This window comes from Gopherus flavomarginatus, chromosome 4 (assembly GCF_025201925.1).
Source record: "Gopherus flavomarginatus isolate rGopFla2 chromosome 4, rGopFla2.mat.asm, whole genome shotgun sequence".
Taxonomy (NCBI): Eukaryota; Metazoa; Chordata; order Testudines; family Testudinidae; genus Gopherus; species Gopherus flavomarginatus.
The window spans coordinates 102,990,353-103,015,565 of NC_066620.1; the positions used below are offsets into that span (position 1 = coordinate 102,990,353).

Genomic DNA, 25,213 nt, shown 5'->3' on the forward strand with positions numbered 1-25,213 from the left:
CCAGTAATAGTCTCGCTAATCCCATATACAGTGGTAATATCACCTTCTTACTTCTCAGTATTCCATTGCTTATGCATCCAATATCACATTAATTTTCTTAGATCTGGTCTATATTGCAGACCTCTATCAATAGAACTACATCGTTCAGGTCAGGGTTGTGGATTTTTCACCCCCTGAGTGATGTAGTTATACTGACCTTCCCTCCCTGTAGACAATGCTATGTCAGCAGGAGAGCTGCTCCTGCCAACATAGTTAATCCACCTCCTTGAGAGGCAGTAGCTGTGTCGATCGTCTTAGAGCATCTTCATTAAAGCAATACAGGGGCACAGTTGCATCGGTGCAGCTTATTCAGTGTTTTAAGTGTAGACTTGCCCTTAGTCACAGCATCAAATTGGGAGCTCATGTTCAATTCATCTATCATGACCTCAAAGTCCTTTTCAGAGACAGTCTTTTCCATAATACGCCCTCCCCTCCCACCCGGTAATTGTGACCTACATTCTTTGTTACTAGTGAACTACCTTGCATTTGGCTGTAGGAAAACAAATATCTTCATCTCTTAAGGCTTGTACACACTAGTGCTTGCTTCGGTATAACTTCAGTTGCTCAAGGCTATGGAAAACCACCTCCCTGTGCGACATAAGTTACACTGATCTTAAGCACGAGTGTGGACAGCACTGTGTCAGCGGAAGAAGTTCTCTTTTCGACACAGCTACCGCCATTCAGGGAGGTGGATTAATTATGCCAACTGTAGAGCTCTCTCCCCTGGGCATAGTGTCTGCACTAGTAGTGCAGCTACATCTGTGATGCTGCAGCAATTCTACTGTAGACTAGCCCTTAGTCAGTACAGGTTTCCCATCTGTACAGTGAGGATAATAGTGCTTTTCTTCCTCACAGGGGTGTTGTAAGATAAATACATTTAAGATTTTGAGGCAACTTCGATGCTGTGGTAAAGGAGGATCCTATAAGTACTGGAGAGAGAGAGATGATGGCAAAATAAATAAAAAGTCAAGTGTGGAGGCTGTTGAGTTTTTAGGGGAAAACACTTATAGGTGTTAAATGATCACTCTTGAAACAATTTTCATTGTGCATTTCATACTTGGGGTTTTGTTTTGTTTTTTTTAAAGAAATTACAAACAGAAAATGAAAAATTTAACTTTTATTTTCTGATCTTTTTACACTTTCTTTTTAAAGGTTATCAATTGGCAAACAGCTCTTCACATCCCACCTCAAGCTAAATTGACTCCAGAGGCTTCTGACCTTATTATCAAACTCTGCCGAGGGCCAGAAGACCGCTTAGGCAAAAATGGTACAGATGAAATAAAAGCTCATCCATTTTTTAAAGCTATTGATTTTTCAAGTGATCTACGACAGCAGACTGCTTCATATGTTCCTAAAATTACACATCCCACAGACACATCCAATTTTGACCCAGTTGATCCCGATAAGTTATGGAGTGATGATAAGGAAGGAAATGTAAATGATACACTGAATGGATGGTACAAAAACGGGAAACACCCTGAACATGCTTTTTATGAGTTCACATTTCGAAGATTTTTTGATGACAATGGCTACCCTTACAACTGCCCTAAACCCATTGAATATGAATACAATAATCCACAAAACTTGGAGCAGCAATCAGATGACGATGATGATGAGCAGGCAGGCAAAGCGGTTCAAAATCGTGATCTAGTTTATGTTTAGCAGAGGAGTTGAAGATATTTGAACCGTATGTTTTGAACTTGGGATTTTTCATAAATCCCCTGTGATGAGAGAATTAACATAAGATTGCTTGGGTAAATATATGCACACTTTATATAAAAAAAAATACCATTATCACAGAGTTCTGTATTTTTCCTTTCTGTACATTTTGTTTTCCCAAAATGCAGGGAAATCATTTTAAAACGTTAATTTATTCCAGCATTATTAATCATTAATTTAGAAAATAATTGATGTTAGGAAAAATAAATTATGAACTGAGTTTTATGATCAGTTCTTTGTACTTTAAGTACTCAATATAGGAAATAGTGATTTCTTAAAAGGAGATGCCTGTTATCTATTTGTACATAGGCTAAATAATTTTTTAAAAAAATCTTTGTTCCAGACTTAAACAGTTCTGCCTTGCTTTGACCAAATATAAATCTTATCATACACTTACAAAACTGATACCTCTCTGATACAAGGCTGCTGTACCATGGCTTCCCACAATATCAAGCTCCATTGTTAGCAAAATTAAGCCTGTTTGATAAGTAATTCCCAGTTACTACAGCTTTGAAAATAGGAAGCATCAGTCTCTGTTGTAATGTGACTATAAATGGTTAAAAAAAACTTAGGGTTTTTATTTATATTTAACTTAAAATTATATTGAAATCTATAACTAGATTTAGGGCACTGTGATACCTAAAACCAGTAATAGTATTTACTTAGTAGCAATTTAGCTCTCTCCCTGTCAGCCCTTCTTAAAGATGTGGGAGGAATGAAGCTTTAGAAAAAAATAGCCTGAAATCTGCTCTAACTTCATTTTTTGACTGAAGCCAAACTGTGCTGACTCTAAAACTCTGTTCCAATCAGAATAATTATAGCTTGAAAAGTTGTTTTTAAAATGGTTCTGTTTCTTGCTCCAGCCTTTTAGTTGGTTATCAGGAAGGACTGAGAGTATGATACGTGGCTTTCATTAGGCTTTTGTGCTGCGAAGACCAGTTTTGTGTGTTAAACCTTAACCAGTGGGAAACACTGCTGTGCGTGTACCTGGGAACAAACAAGTTAAGCTGTTTGTTTCCCCCTTGTTACATTTCTGTCATTGACAGTTTAATTCAAAGCAGATTTACCTCTGTGGTGTTTGATACTGCGATAGCAGATGCATATAATTCTGAATACTGGTTTCATGGCATTCAAGCAGCAGCTGAGCAGAAGTTCTAGTATCACAGCCTTAAGATGCAAAATTAATAAGCCTTTTGTGATGCTCAGAGGAGAGCACCCACTCACAAGACCAGCAGTTGTTTCAGGTGTGGAAAGAGAGAGTAATGCCCCTCGATCCCATAGCCAGCAGTTTTTTTGAGGGACAGAGGGAAATCTAAGTTGTTTTTTTAAAAAATAAATAAAAATTTAAACATACTTTTAAACAACCACAGTTTCCCCACTCCTGGGTTGAAGTCCCATCTGTTAATATCAATGAGACATTTTTAACATCAGTGCGTCTTGTTTACTCCGATCATCCAGGCCATTATTCTAGAATTCTTGCTCCCTAAGCATCATGAAACCACACTCAGAGCTGGTATCACAGCAGTGTAAGGAGTACGTGCAGTACCACTATGGTGCTCTCATGATAAATGTCTTTTAAAAATAAGTTTAAGAAGAGTCCTGTTTTTTATGGATATTTACTTATCTTTCTGTTCTGAAGCATCTACCATGGTGAAAATATATTTATGTAAAAATATGCATTCCTTATAATAAAAAAAAGCTGTTTATCTATGATCTCAATAGGACATGAATCAGTAAAACACAATTCAAGTCCTGTATGCCTGTCTTAAAGAAAGCTGTTCTATCTCAACATTTCTAAGATCTATAATGTTTAGCTTCAACATTATAAAATGGATGCAATATATAAATACTTCAGCTTTTTATTTTTGTTTGTAAAAATAGGCTTTATTTCACAGTAAATAATCATTTAAAGGACTGTCTTTATTCATAATGTTGGTAAGTGTCCCAGTAAAACTGGCAGTTTTAATCTCATTTACTTGTCCTGCAGTAAAGTGTAATATATTACTAGTTAAAACCAATTTAATCAAGTGAGCATTATTTGTGGGCATGTAATAAATAAAACTTCCTTAGACAATGCTGTCACCTTTCAATTACAAATACAATTTTTATAATTGATTATCTGAGCATATTTCTCCTTTCCCAGTCCATCAGGATCTAGACTTGTGATTGGTCTTAGCCAAACAGTGATGGGTTTTAGCTGAAGAAAGATGTCCTTTCCAAGGCAGTTCCATTCTACATAAGGAAGTTAAATCCAAAAGGAATTCCTATTAAACCAAAATAATTGATATTTTAATATAATATGCATAGTACTGAAATATGAGATACCGCTTTGCCATTTTGAAACACTTAAATATATTTGTCCTGAGAAACTGGTAGTATTTCCAATTATCTGCCATTACATTTCTGATATTCCTAATTTCTTAAGTTTGCAGTCTAGATGCTGCAGTACTCCATAAATGTATTTCTCTCCTGGATCTCCCAGTGCATTACAGCGCTAAGTCTTGCTCTGAGAGAACAGAAAATATCCTCATAAACAATTGTGTTATCTCAGTTCGCCAATGTATTGCCCTGTGCTCATGTGGGTAAACTCCCTTTGACTACAGTAGTAGTTCCAAACTTGGATCCAGGACATGTTGTGACCTTTAGTGTCTACTGTTTACAATATTGATATTTCAGTCCTTCATAAATTTTGCTCTAGAATCTTCTGGGGCATTGAAATTCAGATTGATCTTTGATCGGACTAGTTTGTATTGAGAACAGAGGAGAGATGCTTAAAACCAGCAGCTGTGAGATTGTATAATCACAGTTTTAGTTCGGACTTCTTGAAAATATTTTCAATTGTAAAGAATTAAAATGTTACTGGCTTTTATTGCCTTATGTATACATATAAATTGTATTTATAAAATGTTCTGTAATCATGTAACTATTGTAAATACTGTTCTTATGTATTCAATTATATTCTATCCTAGGGCAGGCCCTTTTGCTGTATCTTTTCTATCTTCATATTTCTAATAGAATCAATAGAATGTATGACTAGAAAGTCATTTTGAGACTGACTTAAAAAAATCTTCTGCTGTTGCTAATTGCGAAGCTGAGAGTGGGTATGATTTATTTGGACTTAATTTTATTTAGTTATTAGCAAATGCAGTGGTTGGATTTTTAGACGCCGCTGTTGTTACCCTACATACCATAAAACTCCGTTCCAAATGTTGTTGGTATTTAAAATCAGACATTTAATCTGTTTGCTTTAATTCAACCAAAGCAAAGAGAGATCAAATTTCAGTCAACATAAGGGTAAAATGTTATGAGTGCCTTAACATGCTTTTGAGCAAAGGCACTATTCAAGTTTACTATTGTATTTTGTGTGTGTGTGTGTGTGTGTGTCTTTTGTATGATAAATGTTCTGCTGACAAAACACTACAATTTTATAAAATGACACTAGATCAAGAGAAGGAATTGCAGCCTTCATGGACAATATAAATCATCTTTGCATACTTCTGAATGTAACAGCTGTTGGTAATCAGTGACATACCCTATACCTAGTTTATGAATGTTTCATTTTTTTCCAAATCAGTTTCTCTAAGGTAATATCTGCTAGGATAATAAAGAATAAAGTACAGTAAATCTTTTTCCTTATACATGGTAAATAAATTCTGGTTCTACTAATCAAATACACGTTAAAATTTTAAATTGTTCAAAAGTTGTTGGTCTTCCTCTGTTCTCTGTGCAAATCGCTGTCCTTGGACATCGTTTCTGATCTCTATCCTAGAAGTTCTGTAACTCAAGTCACACAATAATTGTAATTTGTCACTCTTCTTTCTCCTCTCCCACCATCAAATGATTAAAATGGCCCTGCTCCGGATCTACTTATTCAGTGGACAATGAATGGGTATGCAGTCTGTATAGATGGTACATCATGGACAACTCACTTCATAAATAATTGCTTTTCTTGGAGATCTAGAGGAAGTGCAGCTCTTAAGTTATGAAAATCCATTCCTAACATAAGAATGCCATCCAAATACAGGACATTGACTTTTTCTTTGATAGGCTTCAGCTTAAAGTGCACATATAAAAATGAAAACATAAATCCATGCTTCAGTAAAGAGGTATGTTACATGCTAACTCCTCTACCAGACTTGGACCTCTTAGGCTTGAAATGAAATACAGTGATAGTTTTGATGTTCTTAAGTGGGGAGTGACCATGGGACAGTTAAAACAAGAAACACATAGGCTTTGCAAAGGAACTTTTTAAACATATCAACTTTTTACTCTCAGGAGCATAAAACATTTACACATCTATGGAAAAATAAACATCTAAATGCAAATCCTATCTTAGGCTGATCTCACACCTCTGGTTTGGGTCTGAGATCTGTCTATGGTCCGTGTAGGTGGAGACTCCCGTGTCTCCAATGCAGCAAGTCCTACACTTGGCCCCTACGCACAAGTTCTCTTACTTATATACACCGACTTGGTCCTGATCCCCTGTTCCAACTAGGCTGGAGTTCACATACTCAACCCCTTTTGGTTCACTGGGAGGGCCTGGTAAACCAAGACACATCATTAGCAGGTCAGTGCTTAGGGTCAGTTTGGATGGGTCATTCTGTGTTAGATCTCCAAGGTGAGGAAAGCTTCCTTCTCCTGCCTGGCTATGCATATATCAGTTCATACTGGCTCCTGATAATATATGTCCATACACAAACTGGAGGTTCTACTCTACAATGCAGGTTTACAATCCCTCTCTACAGAAAGGATGTGGACAAATTGGAGAGAGTCCAGTGGAGGGCAATGAAAATTATTAGGGGGTTGGGGCACATGACTTGTGAGGCGAGGCTGAGGGAACTGGGCTTATTTAGTCTGCAGAAGAAAGGAGTGGGGGGGGGGATTTGATAGCAGCCTCCAACTACCTGACGGGGGGTTCCAAAGGATGGAGGACGGAGCTAAGCTGTTCTACGTGGTGGCAGCAGATGACAGAACAAGAAGCAATGGTCTCTAGTCACAGCGGCGGCAGTCTAGGTTGGATATTAGGAAAAAGTATTTCACTAGGAGGGTGGTGAAGCACAGGAATGTGTTACCTAGGAAGGTTGTGGAATCTCCATTCTTAGAGGTTTTTAAGGCCCAACTTGACAAAGCCCTGGCTGGGATGATTTAGTTGGGGTTGATCCTGCTTTGAATAGCGGGATGGACTAGTTGACCTCCTGAGGTCTGTTTGAAACCTAATCTATGATTCTATGAAAACAAAGTGGAATTCATAAAGTGACATTACCAAACCCTCACACAGGTTCCTTCCATTAATTTTAGAGGTGCTTTGTGCTGGTCTTGCATATCTTAGTGAAGAAATCCAGCAGAAGAGAGAAATGTAAGGGCTCTGCTCTGAAATGTGTATTTGAATAAAAAAAAATATTCTGACATGTTTTATTCTAAGAAAATAATTTAAACTGGCATGTAAAGAAACTGGAGAATGGTCAGAGGGTTGCTAAAGGGAACAGAGCACCCTTGCTCCTGACTGCACCTTTAACAGGGCCCTGTCTGTACATGTTTTGAGCACTTATTTAGATTTAAATGGTTAGAAACTTAGCTCAAGCAAAATCAAAATATAGCACTCAATCTTAAATACGTATCTGCTTTAGGGGGTTGCACTGATTTAATTAAATCAGTTTGCTTGCATTTAGCTAAATCAGTGGTTCCCAAACTTTAACAGCCTGTGAACTCCACTAGCATGTCAAGTCTTGCGAACCCTCTCTTAAAAATGAATATTTCCAGGGATTTTCTCCTTTACCTGAGTATAAATTATAAAAGCAGTGATCTTGGAAATATAAACTTTGTTTTATGACATGCTTATTACACACTATTATTAATTATCATTACAGTATTTTTATTACATTATGAAAACAGCAACACTCTTCCAAGATCTCACTTTTGTAGCTTGTATCACTTTGAATAAGCCTGTTATAATACAAGGCTCCTGTGTTTCATAAAGGAGTATCAGATGTGAAACAGCATGAAGGTATTTAAGAAGCCAACTCAAAAGAGTTCCTCCTATACAAGCATTCAGGTCTTGAGCAGTCAAGGCAAACAGCGCACGTTACAACAAAGCTTAAATTTGTTCATAATAATCTTAAAAACAATACTATTTGCCTGTTTAATTTTAAAAACAGCAAAAAATATTCACCTCCCTTTCCGTTTCTTATAAGGAGTCTTGAAGTTTAAATCTCCTTAGTGTGATAGATATGCTTGTGTTGATCTGCTTAGCTCTTGGAAGTCCAGGGGCTGTGGACTGCTGAACCCGTGCTGCCCGGGGTCCCTAGGGACAGCTCTGTCTGCCATTAGGGAATTTTTTCCCGAAACCCCCCTGTAACGTTTCACGAACCCCCAGGTGTTCATGAACCCCAGTTTGGGAACCACAGAGCTAAATCAATGCAACCAGCCCTATGGCTCCTGAGTAAAGCTGGAAGTACTATAGCGAATGATAGAATTACATAATTATTCCTTTACATTTAAGACATGGAGGACAAAAATGTTGGGAAATTAGTAGGAGTGTGAGCATGGCTCACAACTTTGTCACATCACTTAAAAGTTTTAAAGTAGAGATTATTCTACTGGGCCTTCAATTTCAGGGAGTCCAACAAAGATTCCTAGTAGTGGGGATGAATGGAGCTTGATGCAGAACTTCCAAATGGATGTCCTGACCTAAAGTGCAAAGCAGGCACAGCTTGTATGGTATACCTTGAGTGGCAAACAAGGCACATTACCTCAGGCTCCACGTATCTTGCCCCCCAAACAACAATGGGGGAAAAGGTAAAAAGGATACATCATACATGCAGACTCATTGTGTCACACACTTATAATTTTTCAAATTCCCTTCTTCCTAAATAAGAATGTATTCCAATGATTTAACAATTTAAACCATTATGATGTAATTTTATTGCCATTCAGTCTGACTTGATTAAAGGGACACTGCCACGTTAAAAGTGAGTCTTCTAAAAGACAAATGCTTTTACTTGTATTACTCATAGATTTGATTAGTAATGCTAATGATTTTCAATACAACTTTTTATTATTTATATTTATATTACTCCACAGGAAATTAAAAGGATTTAGTTCTGCTTTGATTTATAGTAATTTTCTAGTAGATTTCACTTTTAGGTTCTAATGCACTACCACAGTGCTTGAATGCTCAGTTGGCAAACACTGCAAGATAGTAAAAAAATATCCACTGTATTTTGTTATGAATATTTGTATTTGTCTTTGGCTGCATAAACAATTTTTTTTTAAAACTAAAGCCCAGTCCTAGAAGGAGCTGAGAGTGTGTGTGAGTGTGCCTGTATTCCCTTATCAACTGTTTTTGAAGTCAAGGCTAAATCTAAACTGACAGTTCCCCTTTAAACAGAAACATTTAAAAGAGCCTCAGCTGCCCTAACTTAGCCCACTCCACCACAAATGGCAGGACAAGTGAAAGCCATGTCAGCAAAAATATGGTCACCTTGATTGATTGGTTCTTCAGCCCTCATATAGATTGCACCTATCAGAACACTTCTTCCATACTTCTCATATCCTGGCCTTCCTTCCTCCACGTGCAGCCATGTCTTTTCACAATAAAATCTTCCCATCTCTTTGGAGGTTGGCTGAGTGGTCGTTTCAGTTCCTGGCATGAGTACCACTCGGTGAAAGCTGTAGTCCATTGATTGTCAGTGAGCCTCACTATATGCCTGGACAATCGCATTTTACTATGCCTGCGCTCAACGATGTCCTGCACTCCACTCTGCTGTCTCATCACTTCATTGGGGACTCGGTCGTGGATTGAAATCCCCAGAATTCTTCTTTCCATCGCCCTCTCTGTAACAGACAGTTGCTGCTCCTCTGTCTTTGTCAGTGCCTATGTTTTGCTGCTGTACAACATTGCTGGCAGTACAGTTGAGCTGAAGAGGCTGGCACGAGCTCCCTTGTTGATTTTTCCTTTGAGGACGTACTTGATAAGAATTGAATGCGCACCAACCTGCTTGCTTTCTTTGCAAGAGTTCACCTTCCTGATTGTGGCGCATGTTAATTTATTGGCCCAAATAGACATATTGCTCAACCTAAAAATGTTCAACTTGATTTGTTTTTGAGGGTAACAGGCAGACATTTGTTGATTTCTTTAAAACAAGTGACTTCCCCCACACTCCCTGATAGCAAAATGAGGGCACGCTTTAAGGACTAGAGCTCCTGCTCACACACATTTTGGGATGCCAAATCCTTCGTTTTGAGGGTGTGTTTTTTTTGCTTGCATGGTTTGGGGACGGGTGGATGCCAAAAAAGTTTTCCCCTATAGCAGTGGTTCTCAAACTTTTATACTGGTGACCCCTTGCACATAGACAGCCTCTGAGTGTGACTTTCCCTCCAAATTAAAATTGTGTTTTTATATATTTAACACAATTATAAATGCTTGCGGCAAAGTGGGGTTTTTGGTGGAGGCTGACAGCTCACCGCCCCCCCATGTAATAACCTTGTGACCTCCAGTTTGATAACCCCTGCCCAACAGACAATACAATACCTAGCGCTAGCCCTGAGTACAATGTTACTGGCAGCCAAAGCCAGCCCTTCCCCATTTGCTCAGAGCTTGCTGTGAAGAGTTGCTTGGTGAGACCACAGCTGACTGAGCTATAGCTAAACTCTCTGTTTGCATTGGTGGTTCGACGATAGCCTTCTGGCCCGCGGGGCGGGAAGCGCGGGTTCGAGTGCTGGCCCGCGCAGTTAGGACTATCTCTTAGATTCACACTGAGGGGAGCCACGATTCTGTTTGTTTTCCTCTGCTCCGTTTCCCCATGGACGGGCGATTGCAAACCCGGGCAGGGAGGGGGGCGCGCCACGCGCTGGCGGGGGAGCCCCTCCCAGGGCCCCCAGGCGGAGTGCGGTCCGACCCAGGCCCCAGTGCCCACACGCTGTAGCGCGGAAAGCGGGCGCGCCGCGCGAGGCTTCCAGGAAGTGACGCAGACAGATTTGCCTTCGAACGGGCCACAAAGGGACGCGGCAGCCGCGGTGGGAGGAGCGCGAGCGAGAGAGGCGCCGCCGTTACGGAGCTGACGGAGCGCGCTGGAGACGAGTGAGTGTCAGCGCGTCCCTTGACCCGGCCAGGCAGGGGCTCCCGGGGCTGCCCTGCCCGCCGTTCCTCCTACGGGGTCTCCTCAGCCCCGAACTGCCGTTGGACCCCAGGGGCTTGCGAGGCCGCTGCGACCCGGCCCTACCCCCCTGCCCCGCGCGCTGAGGTGCCGGGCTCCGGATGGGGCGGGGCTGGCCACCGGCTTGCGGCGGGTCCTCGGCTTACCCTGGCGGAGGAAAGGCCGCGCCTCGCCCCGCGGCAGGCGCCTCCAGCTCCCCTAGGCGAGTCGGGCCCTTGTGCCCGCTCCTGGCTGCAGCAGCCCTAGGGTGTTAGGTCGGGTGGGGGGAGCGGAGCGCTGCGGGGGCGATGATCGGTGCTGGGGGGGTGTCTGTGTATACAGCATGTATCGCTGTTACTCCCTTGTCAGCTGGGCTTGGCTACACTCGAAACTTCAGAGTGCTGGGGCGGCAGCAGCGCTTTGAAGTGGGAGTGTGGTCGCAGCCAGCGTTGGGAGAGAGCTCTTCCAGTGCTGCAGGTACTCCACCTCCTCATGGGGATTAGCTTGCAGCGCTGGGAGCTGCGCTTCCATCGCTGGGGCACTGTTTGCACTGGCCCTTTACAGCGCTGTATCTTGCAGTGCTCAGGGGGGTGTTTTTTTCACACCCCTGAGCAGAAAGTTGCAGCGCTGTAAAGCGCCAGTGTAGCCAAGGCCTCAAAGGCGATTTCTTCCCTCTGACCCAGCAGCTGGGTCCCCGCTATTGTGTGGTGTTGAGGTCATGGCTGACAGACCTAGGACAGTGAGGGTATGGCTACGCTTACAGCTGTACAGCACTGGGAGTTACAGCTGTCTTCATACAGCTGTCTTCATACAGCTGTGTAGGGAAAGTGCTGAAGTGTGGCCACACTGACAGCTACCAGCGCTGCGGTGTGGACACATTTGCAGCATTTGCAGCGCTGTTGGAAGTGGTGCATTGTGGGCAGCTATCCCAGCATTCAAGTGGGTACAATGTGCTTTTCAAAAGAGGGGGGTGGGGTGGAGTGTGACAGAGAGCGTGGGGGAGACAGTGGATTTTTGGAGCTGACACTGTGTCAGCTCCCTGCCTTGCAAGTTCTAAGGACTGGAAGATACACAGCACCAATCATTTTAAAAGTTTCAACCTCTTCCCCCCACCCCTCTCTTATTCACTAAATGCAAATAGCCTTCAGACCAGATAAGCAGCTGCTCCAAAACAGACTCCCCCCTGCTGTGTTGCTTCTGTCCTCAAGCAAACACTAATATTCCAAAGGAATCCCCCTGCCTGCCTGTTTGTTTTTTTTAGATAAGCAGTTCCGGGAGCCCGGAGTTCACAAAAAACAGCAGAGTGGCTGAACAGGCATTCTGGGATACCTCTGAATACCTTGGAGGCCAATTACAGTGCTTTTGGTGGCCACATTTGCGGAGCAGCGCTGCATCACCAGCGCTGCAATTCTTATACCCCAGGCAGAGCAGGAGTACAGCCAGTGCTGCAGCCAGGGAGATGCAGCGCTGTATGTGCCTTGCAAGTGTGGACGGTGAGTAAGTTGCAACACTGTAAACCCACCACCAGCACTGCATCTCTCCAGTGTAGCCATGGCCTGAGACACATTTAGGGAAATCACTGTGGGTGTGAATTGGAAAACAAAACAAATGGAGGAAAATCTTGCTTGGACCTCTTCTGGAGGCTGTTTAGACTAGACGGTGTTCCCTGTCTGCCTCACTCATTTCACATCTCAAATTAAAGTGTTTTGCTAAGGAAACTATAAACTAAGGCTTAAAATGAGGCCTCTGCCAATGAAAAGGATCATGGTGAAGCAAAAGTTCCTTTAATACCCCACCCAATCACTAGTTGCTATTAAAATATTTGCTAATTTAACTTTTTTCAAAGTTCTCCACCACAGCCATGCACTCTAAACAGCACATTTTTTATAACATCCTGCAATCCCTTGTCATTCATAACATTATTAAAACTTTTTTAAAGACAGTGATCAAACTGCATTTTCTATGTGAGTTGCTCCGGTAATTGCTGTTATCATCTATACCAGTCATGACAACTTGCAGCTTGCCATGTGCAGCCCTTATCACATGTGCTTTTGTTCTGATAAAGTCAGAGGAGGCTAAAAGTTTTGTGGGGCCCTGAGCCAGAGCAAGTGGGAGCCCCTGCCCACCCCGTCCACCTGCAGTTCCCCCCAGTCTTCCCCCCTTGCTCCTGCTGTGGAATTGGGGTGCAGGGGCTTTCCTTGCCCCCTAGTAGGTGGAGCAGGGCAAGCCCCTGTGCCCCAACCGCACCCCCCAGCAGGAGCAGTGGGACGGAGCAGGGCAAGACCCTGTTCCCCCAACTGTGCTCACTGGCAGGAACGCCGGGTGACTGGGGTCAGGACGCGGGGACGCCTAATTGGCCAAGGTCCCGGGCACAGCCTCATTGGCCTAGTGGCTAATCTGCCACTGGATAAAGTAGCTTAAAACAAGAATGCGTGTGCCGATGTATGTCAATTATGTGGTACGGAGAAATAAATTGGCTCTCACTTCTTCATTGTATTTCTATCTGAAGCTAAGTATTAATTAATATTTTAGGGGTCACATATACGCTTATGTTTATGTAGAATAACTTAGACTTGGCACTTGTCTGTTAGAAGTCCTTTTTTTATTTTTTCCTGTCAAATTTGAGTCTTCAATACAGAATGCTGCTTACTCCCTTACGTCAGAGGATCTGACATGCTTTTAGGCAACCATAGGAAACACAGACCTTTTCAGTTAGTAAAATAAGAAGGGCTGTTCCAGAATAAACTCTTTTTTTTTAAAAAGATGCACGCCACTTCAATCTGTTAGGAAATAAACTACTGGCACATTTCAGAAAAGCACACATGGCTAGGGGGGAAAAAAAACAGAATTGGAAACATGAACCAGAATACATAGCACATAGAGTCTTGAGAGAAACACATGCACCTAAATTTCACATCTAGTATTTCATCTTGGCAACTAAAATACAGTTGCCAGACTTAACAAATCCCGTTGCTGATATTGAGGGCCCTCATGAGTCGAGTGAGTGCTAGGGGACTTTCCATGAGTTTCTGCAGTATTTAAACTTTTTTTTTAAATAGTCAATCTTGTAGTTAAACTTCCTGAATGTGAACTGATACCACGATTTTCCTGAGTTTGCATAACAAATTGAAATAATAGAAACTGCCTAAGGCCCCAAAAAACCTGGCTTTAGCTCAGTCTAAGCAACCAGGTAGTGTGACAAAGTGTTCCTCTGGGCCTGGAAAAAAATTCTTAGGCCTCTTTGTAGCATTGGAACTCTTCCATTAATGTTACTCTGGCCCTAGGACTGCCTCTAGCCTACTTGTGGTGCACAGTTTGTGGATAGAGTAGTTGGTGGATCCATACTATAGTTGATGCAGCAGCAGGCCCCCACATATGATATGTTGAATACTGTTGTGGAACTGGATTTGTTTAAACCAAGTATGTGTGTTGGGAGGTTAGGAGGTGTTCAGCCACTACATGACTTCCCAAATCTTGTATGGTGAAATTGCATAGATTTGGCTACTCGAGGGTTCTTCTGTGGAGGAAAAAAAGCATGATTTGTTCTTAATATGTGTGAACTACTACTTTTAATCTCAAGGATTAACAATGGGATTGCAAATGCCAAAGCCTCTTTCTTTATCTAAGAGGACAAAATTCTATGTGGATTCTTTGCATTGTTTCCTGTCTGATGGTGACTTTACAAACTCATCTTCACTGTAGTGGCTTTGTCTGTAGATTGCTTCATAGAATACAATTCTGGGAATGGTTCTAATTGATAAAAGCCTACATAGTACTATCTGCTTTATCGTCATCTAGTCCCACTGTGCACACACAAATTAAAATATTTTGTCTAGTAAAGGAGTTGATTTTCTTAGATTTGCATATGCTTGTTTGTATATGGAACCAGTCTGGAACAGTTCTGAAAGACTATGTATTTCTGAGTATCTAATTCTAGAACAGTAAAGGTAAAGAGGAAATAGTGTTACACAGTCCACTTAGCTCATATAATCTATTCTTGTTCTTTAAAAGACAGTGTAGAATATGGAGCTCCACTAAAATGGTAACAAGCGCAGTTTAAATATCTAGGATCAGTGTGCTATCCAACAATATAAATGAAGAAAAATTGGTAGTAAAACTGTGATGCAAATATGAATGCATTAGGTGTTGGTATTTATGAAAATCATCAATCTCAAAACAGCAACACTTAGGACTCAAAATTTGAAAGAAATTATCTGCTGCTTTGGCATTTTAAATTAGTCTACATTACGAAGTCAAATACGCTATGTCCACACTGCAGTTCACGGTGTGATTGCAGCACGCCATACTTGTATTATCTTTACCCATACTAGTGGAGCTAAAATTAGCAGTGTAGACGCAGCGGCATGAGCTTCAGTGCAGGCTAACAAAGTGAATATGTACCTATTTTTGCTGTTCGTCTATCCGTACTGCAATCACACATTGAATTGCAGTGAAGACGTAGCCTTGATTACAGGCTAAACCAGGGGTCGGCAACCTCTGGCACGTGACTCACCAGGGTAAGCACCCTGGCGGGCCGGGGCCAGTTTGTTTACCTGCTACGTCCGCAGGTTTGGCTGATCGTGGCTCCTACTGGCTGCGGTTCGCTGCTCCAGGCCAATGGGGGCAGTGAGAAGCCGTGGCCAGCACATCCCTTGGTCCGCGCCGCTTCCTGCAGCCCCTGTTGGCCTGGAGCAGCGAACCACAGCCAGTGGGAGCCGCGATAGGCCGAACCTGTGGACGTGGCAGGTAAACAAACTGGCCCGGCCCGCCAGGGTGCTTACCCTGGTGAGCCACATGTCAGAGGTTGCCGACCCCTGGGCTAAATCTTGGGCAGCAAATAGATTAAATTCTGTTGGTGTTGCCTCTTGAGCACCCACATCTAAACTGACAGCCCTCAGATGACTTTTGGAGAAACACCTGTGTTTAGTTGAAACAAGCAAAAATCCACTGATTTAACTGTCTCTCTCTTCCTACTCAGATTCTCTGCCTATTTTGTTCCTTTGCATGTTGTTTACTTCCTTCATTTTTCTTTAACTTGAAAAAGTCATTTAGTGGACCACTACAGCATCAATCTTTTTTGTGTTCTCCCATTTTCCTGGCTAGGCATTCCATGCCTTCTCTTCTTTCCATTCAGGGATTATTCATTTCCTTTGTTTCCTCTGTTCTTTGTGACTCCACATACTTGGAAGAAAGAACACTTATATGGTTGAACTGTTTGTTTCCCTGCACAGATTTATAAAGAATGCCTGCTCTGCTCAGAGTTCTGCACTGTATTTATTGTATATGGCTATGTTATGGTTTTCTTGCTCTATTTTGAAAGCCTAGTTCTACATTAGTAACATGCCATTACTTGATTTTAAAATGTTTAGTGGCATCTTGCTTAACTTGTTGTTTCAGCAGGTTTAGTCATCAGTTTAAAATTCATGGGACAGGCAAACAGGTGTATCTGGTAGGATGATCACATGTGGAAATGTTTGATCTTGAATATTGCTATTAAAATCTGTGGTAGTATCTGTAGTGATCCTTGATGAACTTTATGTATTTTCTCCTACGTAACAAGAGACCCTTACATAGATTTCTTCTGAAAACTTTAAGTTAAAACCTTTTCCCAAAATCTAAATTCCCTGTTCCATGAAAGGGAACTAGGCGTCACTGAGTACAACTACAGAGCATGTGGCCATGAGCTCCTGACAGACAGGTTTGTGATGCTAGTGCTCTTAAAAAAGCTACATAGGGAACTCTCCATAAGCCTCAGAACCGGAACTACAAATTCATAGCGCTGTCTCTACAGCTATTTATAGAGTGTGGGGATGATCCTTATAAGCTCCTGTCATAAACAGATAGCTAAGGGTTAATGTCTCTTTCACCGAAGCACCTGACCAGAGGACCAATCAGGAAACCGGATTTTTTCAACTTTGGGTGGAGGGAATTGTGTGTCTGAGTCTTTAGTCAGTCTTCCTGCTTTCTCTGAGCTTTGGAGAAGTAGTTCTACTTTCTAATTTTCTGTTTCTAAGTGTAAGGACAAAGAGATCAGATAGTAAGTTCTATGGTTTCTTTTCTTTGGTATTTGCATGAATATAAGTGCTGGAGTGCTTTGATTTGTATTCTTTTTGAATAAGGCTGTTTATTCAATATTCTTTTAAGCAATTGACCCTGTATTATATCATCTAAATACAGAGAGAACATTTGTATGTATTTTTCTTTCTTTTTATATAAAGCTTTCTTTTAAGACCTGTTGGAGTTTTTCTTTACTTCAGGGAAATTGAGTCTGTACTCACCAGGGAATTGGTGGGAGGAAGAAATCAGGGGGGAGATCTGTGTGTGTTGGATTGCTAGCCTGATTTTGCATTCCCTCTGGGGGAATAGGAAAGTACTTTTTGTTTCCAGGATTGGGAACAGAGAGGGAGATTCACTCTGTTTGGATTCACAGAGCTTGTGTCTGTGTATCTCTCCAGGAGCACCTGGAGGGGGGAAGGGAAAAAGGATTATTTCCCTTTGTTGTGAGACTCAAGGGATTTGGGTCTTGGGGTCCCAGGGAAGGTTTTTTCAGGGGGACCAGAGTGCCCCAAAACACTCTAATTTTTTGGGTGGTGGCAGCAGGTACCAGGTCCAAGCTGGTAACTAAGCTTGGAGGTTTTCATGCTAACCCCCATATTTTGGACGCTAAGGTCCAAATCTGGGACTAAGGTTATGATAGCTCCACTCTGTTGACCAGGGATGGGAGACTCATTAGTCTTGGGTGTATAGATGTGTGGATACCTCAATGATGGCCTCTGCTTAATATGCAATCAAAAAGGTAGACAAGAAGTTAGAATGTATAAGAAATAGCATAGAGAATAATATGGGGAAAATGCCATTATGTGAATCAGTGGTGTGGCTTCATTTGAGATAGTGCATGTATTACTTGTCACTTCATCTCAAAAAGGATATAGCATAATTAAAAGGCATTCAGAAAGATGAGACTGATTTTTGGGGCATGGGAAAATTCACATGACACTGAAAAGACTGGAATTGTGTCCCTTAGAAAGGAAAGATAAGAGGAAGTGTGATCGTAGGCAGAGCTGGTGTTACTGCCCATGCTTCAGGTTGCTCAACAATTCCCATTTTAATGCATTGTTTACACTTGTGTATAATATTGCTGAACTTTAACTATTCAGGTTGAAATTTCCCCTGTCAGTTGTCTGCTTCAAGCTGAATTTTTGGGGAAGTTTGAGCCAAAATGGTACAGTCATTTCCAAGAACAAGGTTAGGGAATACTAGACACTGTTTTGCCCATGTTCAAAATTCTTGCCACTGTTCATTGGAGCGCTAACACCTCCATGCTTTGGAGCAGGGACTTGAAATTTGGCAGGGAGGGGAGCAGTCTCCTGAGTGTCAGGGATGTGCCTATTGCATCTCTGTGAAATTTTTGATTTTTTTTTTTCATATGGTCAGTGGCAGCTAGTCAGTTTTGCATCTAAATTATTCAGAGTCCAGCTGTACCAAGCATGCTTTCTCCCAGGGCTGCAGAGGCTGAGAAGTACTTTCCCTTTAATTGCTCCTCCCTGCTGCTCTGGGAGCCACTGTGGTACTGGGCACAGGAACTGAGCAGGGAGACTTTCCTGTACTCTGGACAGTGGTAGCACTGATAGAGCTGGGTAGTTGGAGGAGGAGGAAGCAGCCACAGTGGAATGCAGAAAGTGGGTGGAGGGTTGCAAGAGTCAGTGGGTGGGGGGGAAGCACAGGAGGAGGAGGGAGATAGGAGCCCGTTGGGGAGGAGTGGAAGAGGGGGCTGGGGTTTATTATATAGGTTCAGAAGGGAAGGGGGACAGAAGCCACAGGTAGTGGATTGGAGCAGAGTGGAACAGGCAGAAGGGTCTATAACAGTGGTTCCCAGACTTTAACAACCTGAGAACCCCTTTCACTAAAATGTCATCTCATGAACCCCCTTCTAAAAATGAATATTTCCAGGGATTTTCTCCTTTACCTGAGTATAAATTATAAAAGCACTCACTTTGACCCTAGGCACCCCTGTATTTGCACCCTACACACAGAGTGCAATAATATTTGTACAAAGTATATGTTGAGGTATCATATGAAAGCTAGTAACATGCTTGTTGTTAATATAATTGTAAAATGCATGTGTAAATGTTATATATGGAGTTGTGAATTCTCTCTGTATGATGTTACTAGAACACGTTAAAGACCAGACAGCCTCATCTAGATAAAGGTCATAAACAGGTCTGTCCTAGACATAGGATTGTTTACATAATTGCAGTAAACAAAGCTGTAGAGCTGAACCATTGGGAGTTATCCTGATCCTGAACTTGAAAGACCGAGAATTATCAAGGTTCCTGGAACCTAGAAAGAGACAGGAGACTGAATCTCTAGCAGGCCTTTCTGACTTGTAAGACAGAGGCATTCCCTTTGGGGATATAAGCAACGGAGTCCATCTTTATCCTTCACCTTAGGAAACGAAGAAACCAAGCAATTTGATCTCTGTGTTGGGTCCTGGATAAGCCTGCTAGTAAAAAGCTGGAAAGGAGATTGTTGGGTGAAGAATCCATCTTGAACAAAGACTGTATCTTACTAGTAAAAGTTTTAGATTTTTAGATGTTTTCACTTATTTGCTTGTAAACATATCTTTCTTTATCTCCCTTATTTGGTATCACTTAATCCATTCTATTTTGTAAATAAACATGTTGGCTTTTATTATGGTCCCATGTTGGTGTCCCTAGCCTCTGTTTACCAGAAGCTGGGAACGGTGAGGGAATGGATCACTTGATGATTAGCTGTTCTGTTCATTCCTTCTGGGGCACCTGGCACTGGTCACTTTCAGAAGACAAAATAGTAAGCTAGATGGACCTATGGTCCGACCCAGTATAGCTGTTCTTATGTTCATTATAAATCAGTGCTGTGCAAGTTCAGTGAAGTGTGTGCTTCCAGAAAGCTAACAGGTTAGAATGTTTTTCTGTCTCTGTAAAGGCTGCAAACTAACACTTCTCTGTGAAAGTCCAATGAGAGGGACTGGTCCCGCAGTAGGGGGCTTGAATAGTACTAAGGATATTATAGAATTTGGGGGCTTGAAGAGTAGTAAGGTCAGCGTGCAAGGTGTACCCAGGTTGGGCAAAGTCACGGTGAGGCATGTGGGCTGCTGGTAGGCTGTTTGGTCAGAGCTCTGGACCAAAGCTGCACTGCCGCAAGACACCCAGGGTTACAAGGCAGATGGTGACCTGAACCCCAAACCATGACACTCGCTACCTCCAGATTCTTTTACCTGAAGGGATAGGAAAAAAAAGTGTGGAGGAGTGTTTTCAGTCATGGCTCCCTATGTCATGTAGTCTCTGCACACTTGCATGTACTTAACAGTAGGTTCTATACTGCATGATAATTCAACTTGCATAATAAAAAGTTTCACATACATCTGTGATTATAGACAAGTGTAATTCATTTGTATTTTTATATTGATAGTTTTTTTTTTTCTTCCAGTGTGTCTCCTCTTAATGAATCTACTCCCAGCATCCCTGTTAATCAATTAGATGATTAGGATATGTTTAATTATCTGGAAGTTATTTCACATATATGCTTTGACTTGTTTCCTTGTACTGAATTTTCAGTATAACTATTTAATTTTTTCAGGTAATGTTGAGTATGAGTCTTGTTATGATTAGCGAGAATGTAAAACTGGCCCGTGAATATGCGTTGCTGGGAAACTATGATTCTGCAATGGTCTACTACCAAGGAGTACTTGACCAAATGAATAAATACCTCTACTCTGTCAAAGATGCATATCTGCAACAGAAATGGCAACAGGTGAGCAATCCTGTTTTGACAGTTAATATTTCAATGGTTAAGTATTAAGCTAATATAAATGATTTAGTTTAATGTTGAGTAAGAAATGTAACAATATGTAAACTATTCCCTGGTAAACTGTAATACAACTATATATTCTTATTTAAGGCTTCATTGGCTGATTTGTCTTTGTTGCCCCTGGCAGAGTAATGGGTGGAGAACAACACTGAGTTAGTCTTGTACTAACTTGCTTGCCAGTTTGACTTTTAACTGTGTCAATGAGTGCCCCGGTTACGCTTCAGTTTATTTAATTCTTATCACTCTTATTCTTATTGCAATATTTCAGTGCCGTGGTTTTGGCTGTCTAATACAGAGTGAGTTAAGACCACCATATTCATGTCTTCTTTACCCTCCGAAGGGTAATCCAGTCTTTTTTCCATTAAACTGTTTTTTTGTTTGTTTTTCTTAAGACTGTGAAATAAAAACCAGCAGCAGGTTCTGTGGAGTTGGTATTAAACCCATCTCTGTTCCATTTAGCTGACTGATTCTTCACGGGTATAAAATTGTGTTAAGACAAAAAAAAAACCCTTCACAAATTTAATGTATATTTCATGTTCTGAAGCATAAGTAGTATTTTAAATGGATTAATTTAAAGCATCAGGTTTAAGATAACTAGCGAAATCTTGTAGAATCCAGCAGAGTTCATTCACATTGGCTTTAGCATGACTCTGTTACAAATTTGTTAGTAATATGCTTTAATATACTTCATATTTTTGCATTAGGTTTGGCAGGAGATAAGTGTGGAAGCTAAGCACGTGAAGGATATAATGAAAACACTGGAAAGCTTTAAATTAGATTGCACTCCCTTGAAAGCAGCACAGCAAGAATTACCAGCTCGTGATGGAGAAGTGTGGTCCTTGCCCGTTCCAGCTGAACGTAGGTAAGAAGAAAATTGGTAGGAGCAGATAACATGTAATAAAATAAAAACATGCTCCAATTTCAATGAGAGTCTGCAGTTGGAGAAATCTTCCCTATTTTTAGGGCTAAAATTCTCATTGCAGCTAGTGTGAAGGAGAGGGAGAAGTATCTGCTACTCTAGCACTTTCTACAGCCTCTCTTTTTAGGGTCATCTTCTCCTAGTGCATAACTTCTGGGCTTGCCTTTGGTGCTGCCTGTAGCTTTCCCAAGCAAGAGCCTGAAATAGGCATGATATTTTGACTGTTTTTGCTACCCAGTGTTCTGAGAGGTCAGTTTCACTGTTACTAATCTTGGTAATTCCAATTTCAACATCTTTATCAAGGAGCAGAGGCACTGGAGCTGTCTGCAGATTAAAGAAAATATTTCAGATCACATTTTTGGAAAGTTGCCTTTGCAACCAAAAAGGCTTGACGTAATTACTTTTTAAAAAATGAAAGTTTAAATTCTGTAGAAATTGAAGACTTGGGCCCTGATCCCACAAGCTGTTTTGTCATAGATTGATCCCTGTCCCCATGCAAAAGCTGCTGACTTCATTTGTACTTCCCCTAGGAGGAACAGCTTGCAGGTTTAGGATCTAAGTCTTTTTAACAGTGTTGTGATTTTTGACTAAGTATAATTCTTGTAGAGGTTTCAGTTGCTGTGGTCCTAAAGATGGAATGGGCGTTGGAAAGTGTTTAATGTTGATCAAGAAGTATGCTTAAACTGTTATTTTAGAAGTGAATATTTTACTGGCTTTAGTCTTGGATAGTGGTGGTATTGACCGTTCCGAATGAGGATTTGGGCCTTGTGCTAGAACAGTCCCTGTGTTTTGAAGAATATATGTATTCTGAAAGGCAGAACAGTCAAATAAGGGGTGGAGAAAGGACAGTCGGTCAGAAGATGACACATGTTCATCTTGGTTATTACCCTACCCTCCTTTTAAAATAAAATATAATAAACTAAACCAGAGATTTCTATTTTTAATATTTAACCCTGCCTGATCTATTTTTAAACTAACTCTAACCTTATCTATTTATAACTTCTCTATTTAAACTTGCACATTATTTTTTAACCCTAGCTTTTTTTACTTCTATTTTAATCCCACCTGGCCTTTAAGCAGTTAAATAGGTTTCATTGCTTTGCCCTCAGAATGCTGTACTCTGACTACAATACAACAATCCTCTTTGATCAGAAGCCAGAAATCTACCCTTCTGTCTCCTGACAGGCTTTAGTGACAATGAGCACAGCTCACTTTGCAGGGGGAAAGAAAGTTCTGTTTGTCACCAGACTACTAGGGAGCAGGAAAGTTAGCTGCTGCTTAACATTGACCATATTAGCATTAATTTTATGTAGGTTCTTTCATCTTTTGCCTACCACCAGGGTTCGGAACCAGGTTGGGAAAATGTGTTGCTATGGAAGCCAGAGAGAAGTTAAGCTTTATTAAGGCACAGAATCTCCCCACACATCTCCTAGGATACTCATGAGATTCTGCACATAACCCTCAACAGGCCATTCAAGTCAAACTTCATGGAGTTTCCTCTTCCTCATTCTCAGAAATAATCCATAAGAAAACAGTTTGGTTTTTAGGATTGTAAACTGGAATTTTTCTGAAAGCACAGCTGCAAAAAAATATTTGTGTCAGTAGGAATAAGAGTCTTGCTGGTACCAAAGAATATTAAATACATACTAATGCTATACAATACATGCTAATTGTAGTTAGAAAATTGTGCATCAAATCTATTTATAGAGGAGAGACCTTGAATTTAAAAAAATTCAGTGATCCCCTCCATACTTATTTGCATGCATGTTTCTAGAGGTTGTCCAAGAGTCTCAGGAAGAGTAGGAGAGACTTCTAGTAGTTTCAGTGAGAGTTCTCAAGGTGGGAAATTTACACGTTTAGAAAAAATTGCCTTCTCTTGGGTTAAGCTAGACATATTGAGGAGGTTTTGGGAAGAGTGTGTGTGCAGGGTTAGAAAACAAAATATTGGTGGAGCTGCTGCCTTATTGGAGGCTTGAGATGAGACTTGGATCCTGGTCAGGCAACTTTGTATTAAGAAACCTTACCTTTTTATCAGTAACAGAACTTTTAAAATATTTTGCTTCTAGGAAACGTAGATTAGTGAACTAGTATTTCATCTCTGGAGTCAGAATCTGATGGTTCTTGTATTTCAAAAAAAGCTGCAGTTGTACATATAGCTTTTTGTTATTGATTAAGTGCCTAAACAGAGAGGGGCAATGTTTGAAGTCCCCAAAACCGTTTTCCCGCGTTGGTTTGCAAAGTCTGTTTGTCTTCTGTAGAGGGTGAAATGCTCCAGTGGATTTTTTGACTTATACTGACCAGTGATCTAGCATTCATGAGAAGCCTTTTCATTCTGTGCCAGTGATCAAGGAAGAATACTCTGGTAAAGGGATTTCAGTTTCTGTTGGACCATAAGCATCTTTAGGACAACCTTTATCTAAGTGGTGTACAGCACCAAGAACATTGGTACTTAACACATTATAAATGTATTAAGTGTCTGGTGTAGGTAGGCTAAGTATAGACAGAGGATGAAGTGAGTTTGAAAAGTATGAAATCTCAGTGACTGTTGTAAAATAAATGTCCTGTTTTTCTGAGCTTAGATAATGGTTTTTTGTTTTGGTTTTTATTTTTATATTGGCAACTTGTAATATTGGTGGCATCTTAAAATTAAATAGGTAAGAAAGATTACTTAACAGATGTTGATTTTTATCTTGGGCAATTCATAGTTAAGATTTGATGAGGTTTGATACAGCTCACCATAGACTTTAAATTTTAAACTTTTTGTATATGTTATGACCAATCAGACCTTCTCCAGGAGCCAGAAAACGTCAGTCTGTTCAGTGCAATGATTGCAGAGGTCACAATAACCGTGTAAGTGCAGCGGTCAGAGGCCCTCATCGGCCCGCCTCTCGAAATCCTAATGATAAAGGGAAAGCAGTCCGTGGCCGAGAAAGGAAGGATCAGCAGAATAAAGGAAGAGAGGAAAAGGTAAACTTGTGGATTGTTTCATGAAGTTTAGAGATTTGTGGTTTCATTATAGCCTTACATTGGGGGATAGGGAGATGACTAGTGCAGAAGTTGTTTTCTTTGACCAAACGTAACACTTAAATATGAGAAACACTATACATAACACTATACAAACATGAAACCTTGGCACATATCTGTAAGGTGTTTAATGGATGAAGATGAACACTGAAGGATAGCATAGTTGGCTGAAGGCCACATAGATTAATTAGCATAGCCAGGGCTTAAACTTGTACATGTTCCTCTAGACCATATTGCCTCTTTGTAAAGCCCTTCTTTCTATGTAACTCGGACCTTATACAAGAGTTCATTGGACATTCTTGGACACAGCTGTTTACAAGAAAAATAAAATCGTATTACTTCAGTCCTCATTTCAGTAGCCGATTCAAATTTTCAGAGTCGGAGTGAGTTATTTTTTTTTACATACTATTGGAACGACAGTGTGAGGCTGTTGCCTTGTATCTTTCAAAGTATCTGGAAGCAAAATTTCTCAGGATTCAATTAACTCTTAAGGGAGACCTTAAACCTCCCATTTAGAAGGTCAGCCTGA

At 41.0% G+C, this 25,213-nt stretch overlaps 2 protein-coding genes across 6 annotated transcripts in view; both read left to right on the plus strand.

Annotated features, from left to right (window-relative positions):
• LATS1 (large tumor suppressor kinase 1) overlaps positions 1 to 5,458 on the plus strand; it is a 44,798-nt gene extending 39,340 nt beyond the window's left edge. For both annotated transcript variants that reach the window (XM_050949487.1, XM_050949488.1), the window contains exon 8: positions 1,192 to 5,458. In XM_050949487.1, the coding sequence (XP_050805444.1) occupies positions 1,192 to 1,701 (510 nt within the window). In that variant the 3' untranslated portion in view covers positions 1,702 to 5,458. The remainder of the gene's footprint in view (positions 1 to 1,191) is intronic.
• A 5,261-nt stretch (positions 5,459 to 10,719) lies between these two features.
• The window catches only part of KATNA1 (katanin catalytic subunit A1), a 28,442-nt gene continuing 13,948 nt past the window's right edge, over positions 10,720 to 25,213 (plus strand). For 2 of the 4 annotated variants that reach the window (XM_050949724.1, XM_050949726.1), the window contains exons 1-4: positions 10,721 to 10,837; positions 20,511 to 20,684; positions 21,446 to 21,603; positions 24,444 to 24,627. In XM_050949724.1, coding sequence (XP_050805681.1) covers positions 20,514 to 20,684; positions 21,446 to 21,603; positions 24,444 to 24,627 — 513 coding nt within the window. In that variant the 5' untranslated portion in view covers positions 10,721 to 10,837; positions 20,511 to 20,513. Of the gene's footprint in view, positions 10,838 to 10,885; positions 11,001 to 20,510; positions 20,685 to 21,445; positions 21,604 to 24,443; positions 24,628 to 25,213 lie in introns of those variants that run through there. The other 2 variants (XM_050949727.1, XM_050949725.1) reach the window with 2 other exon arrangements.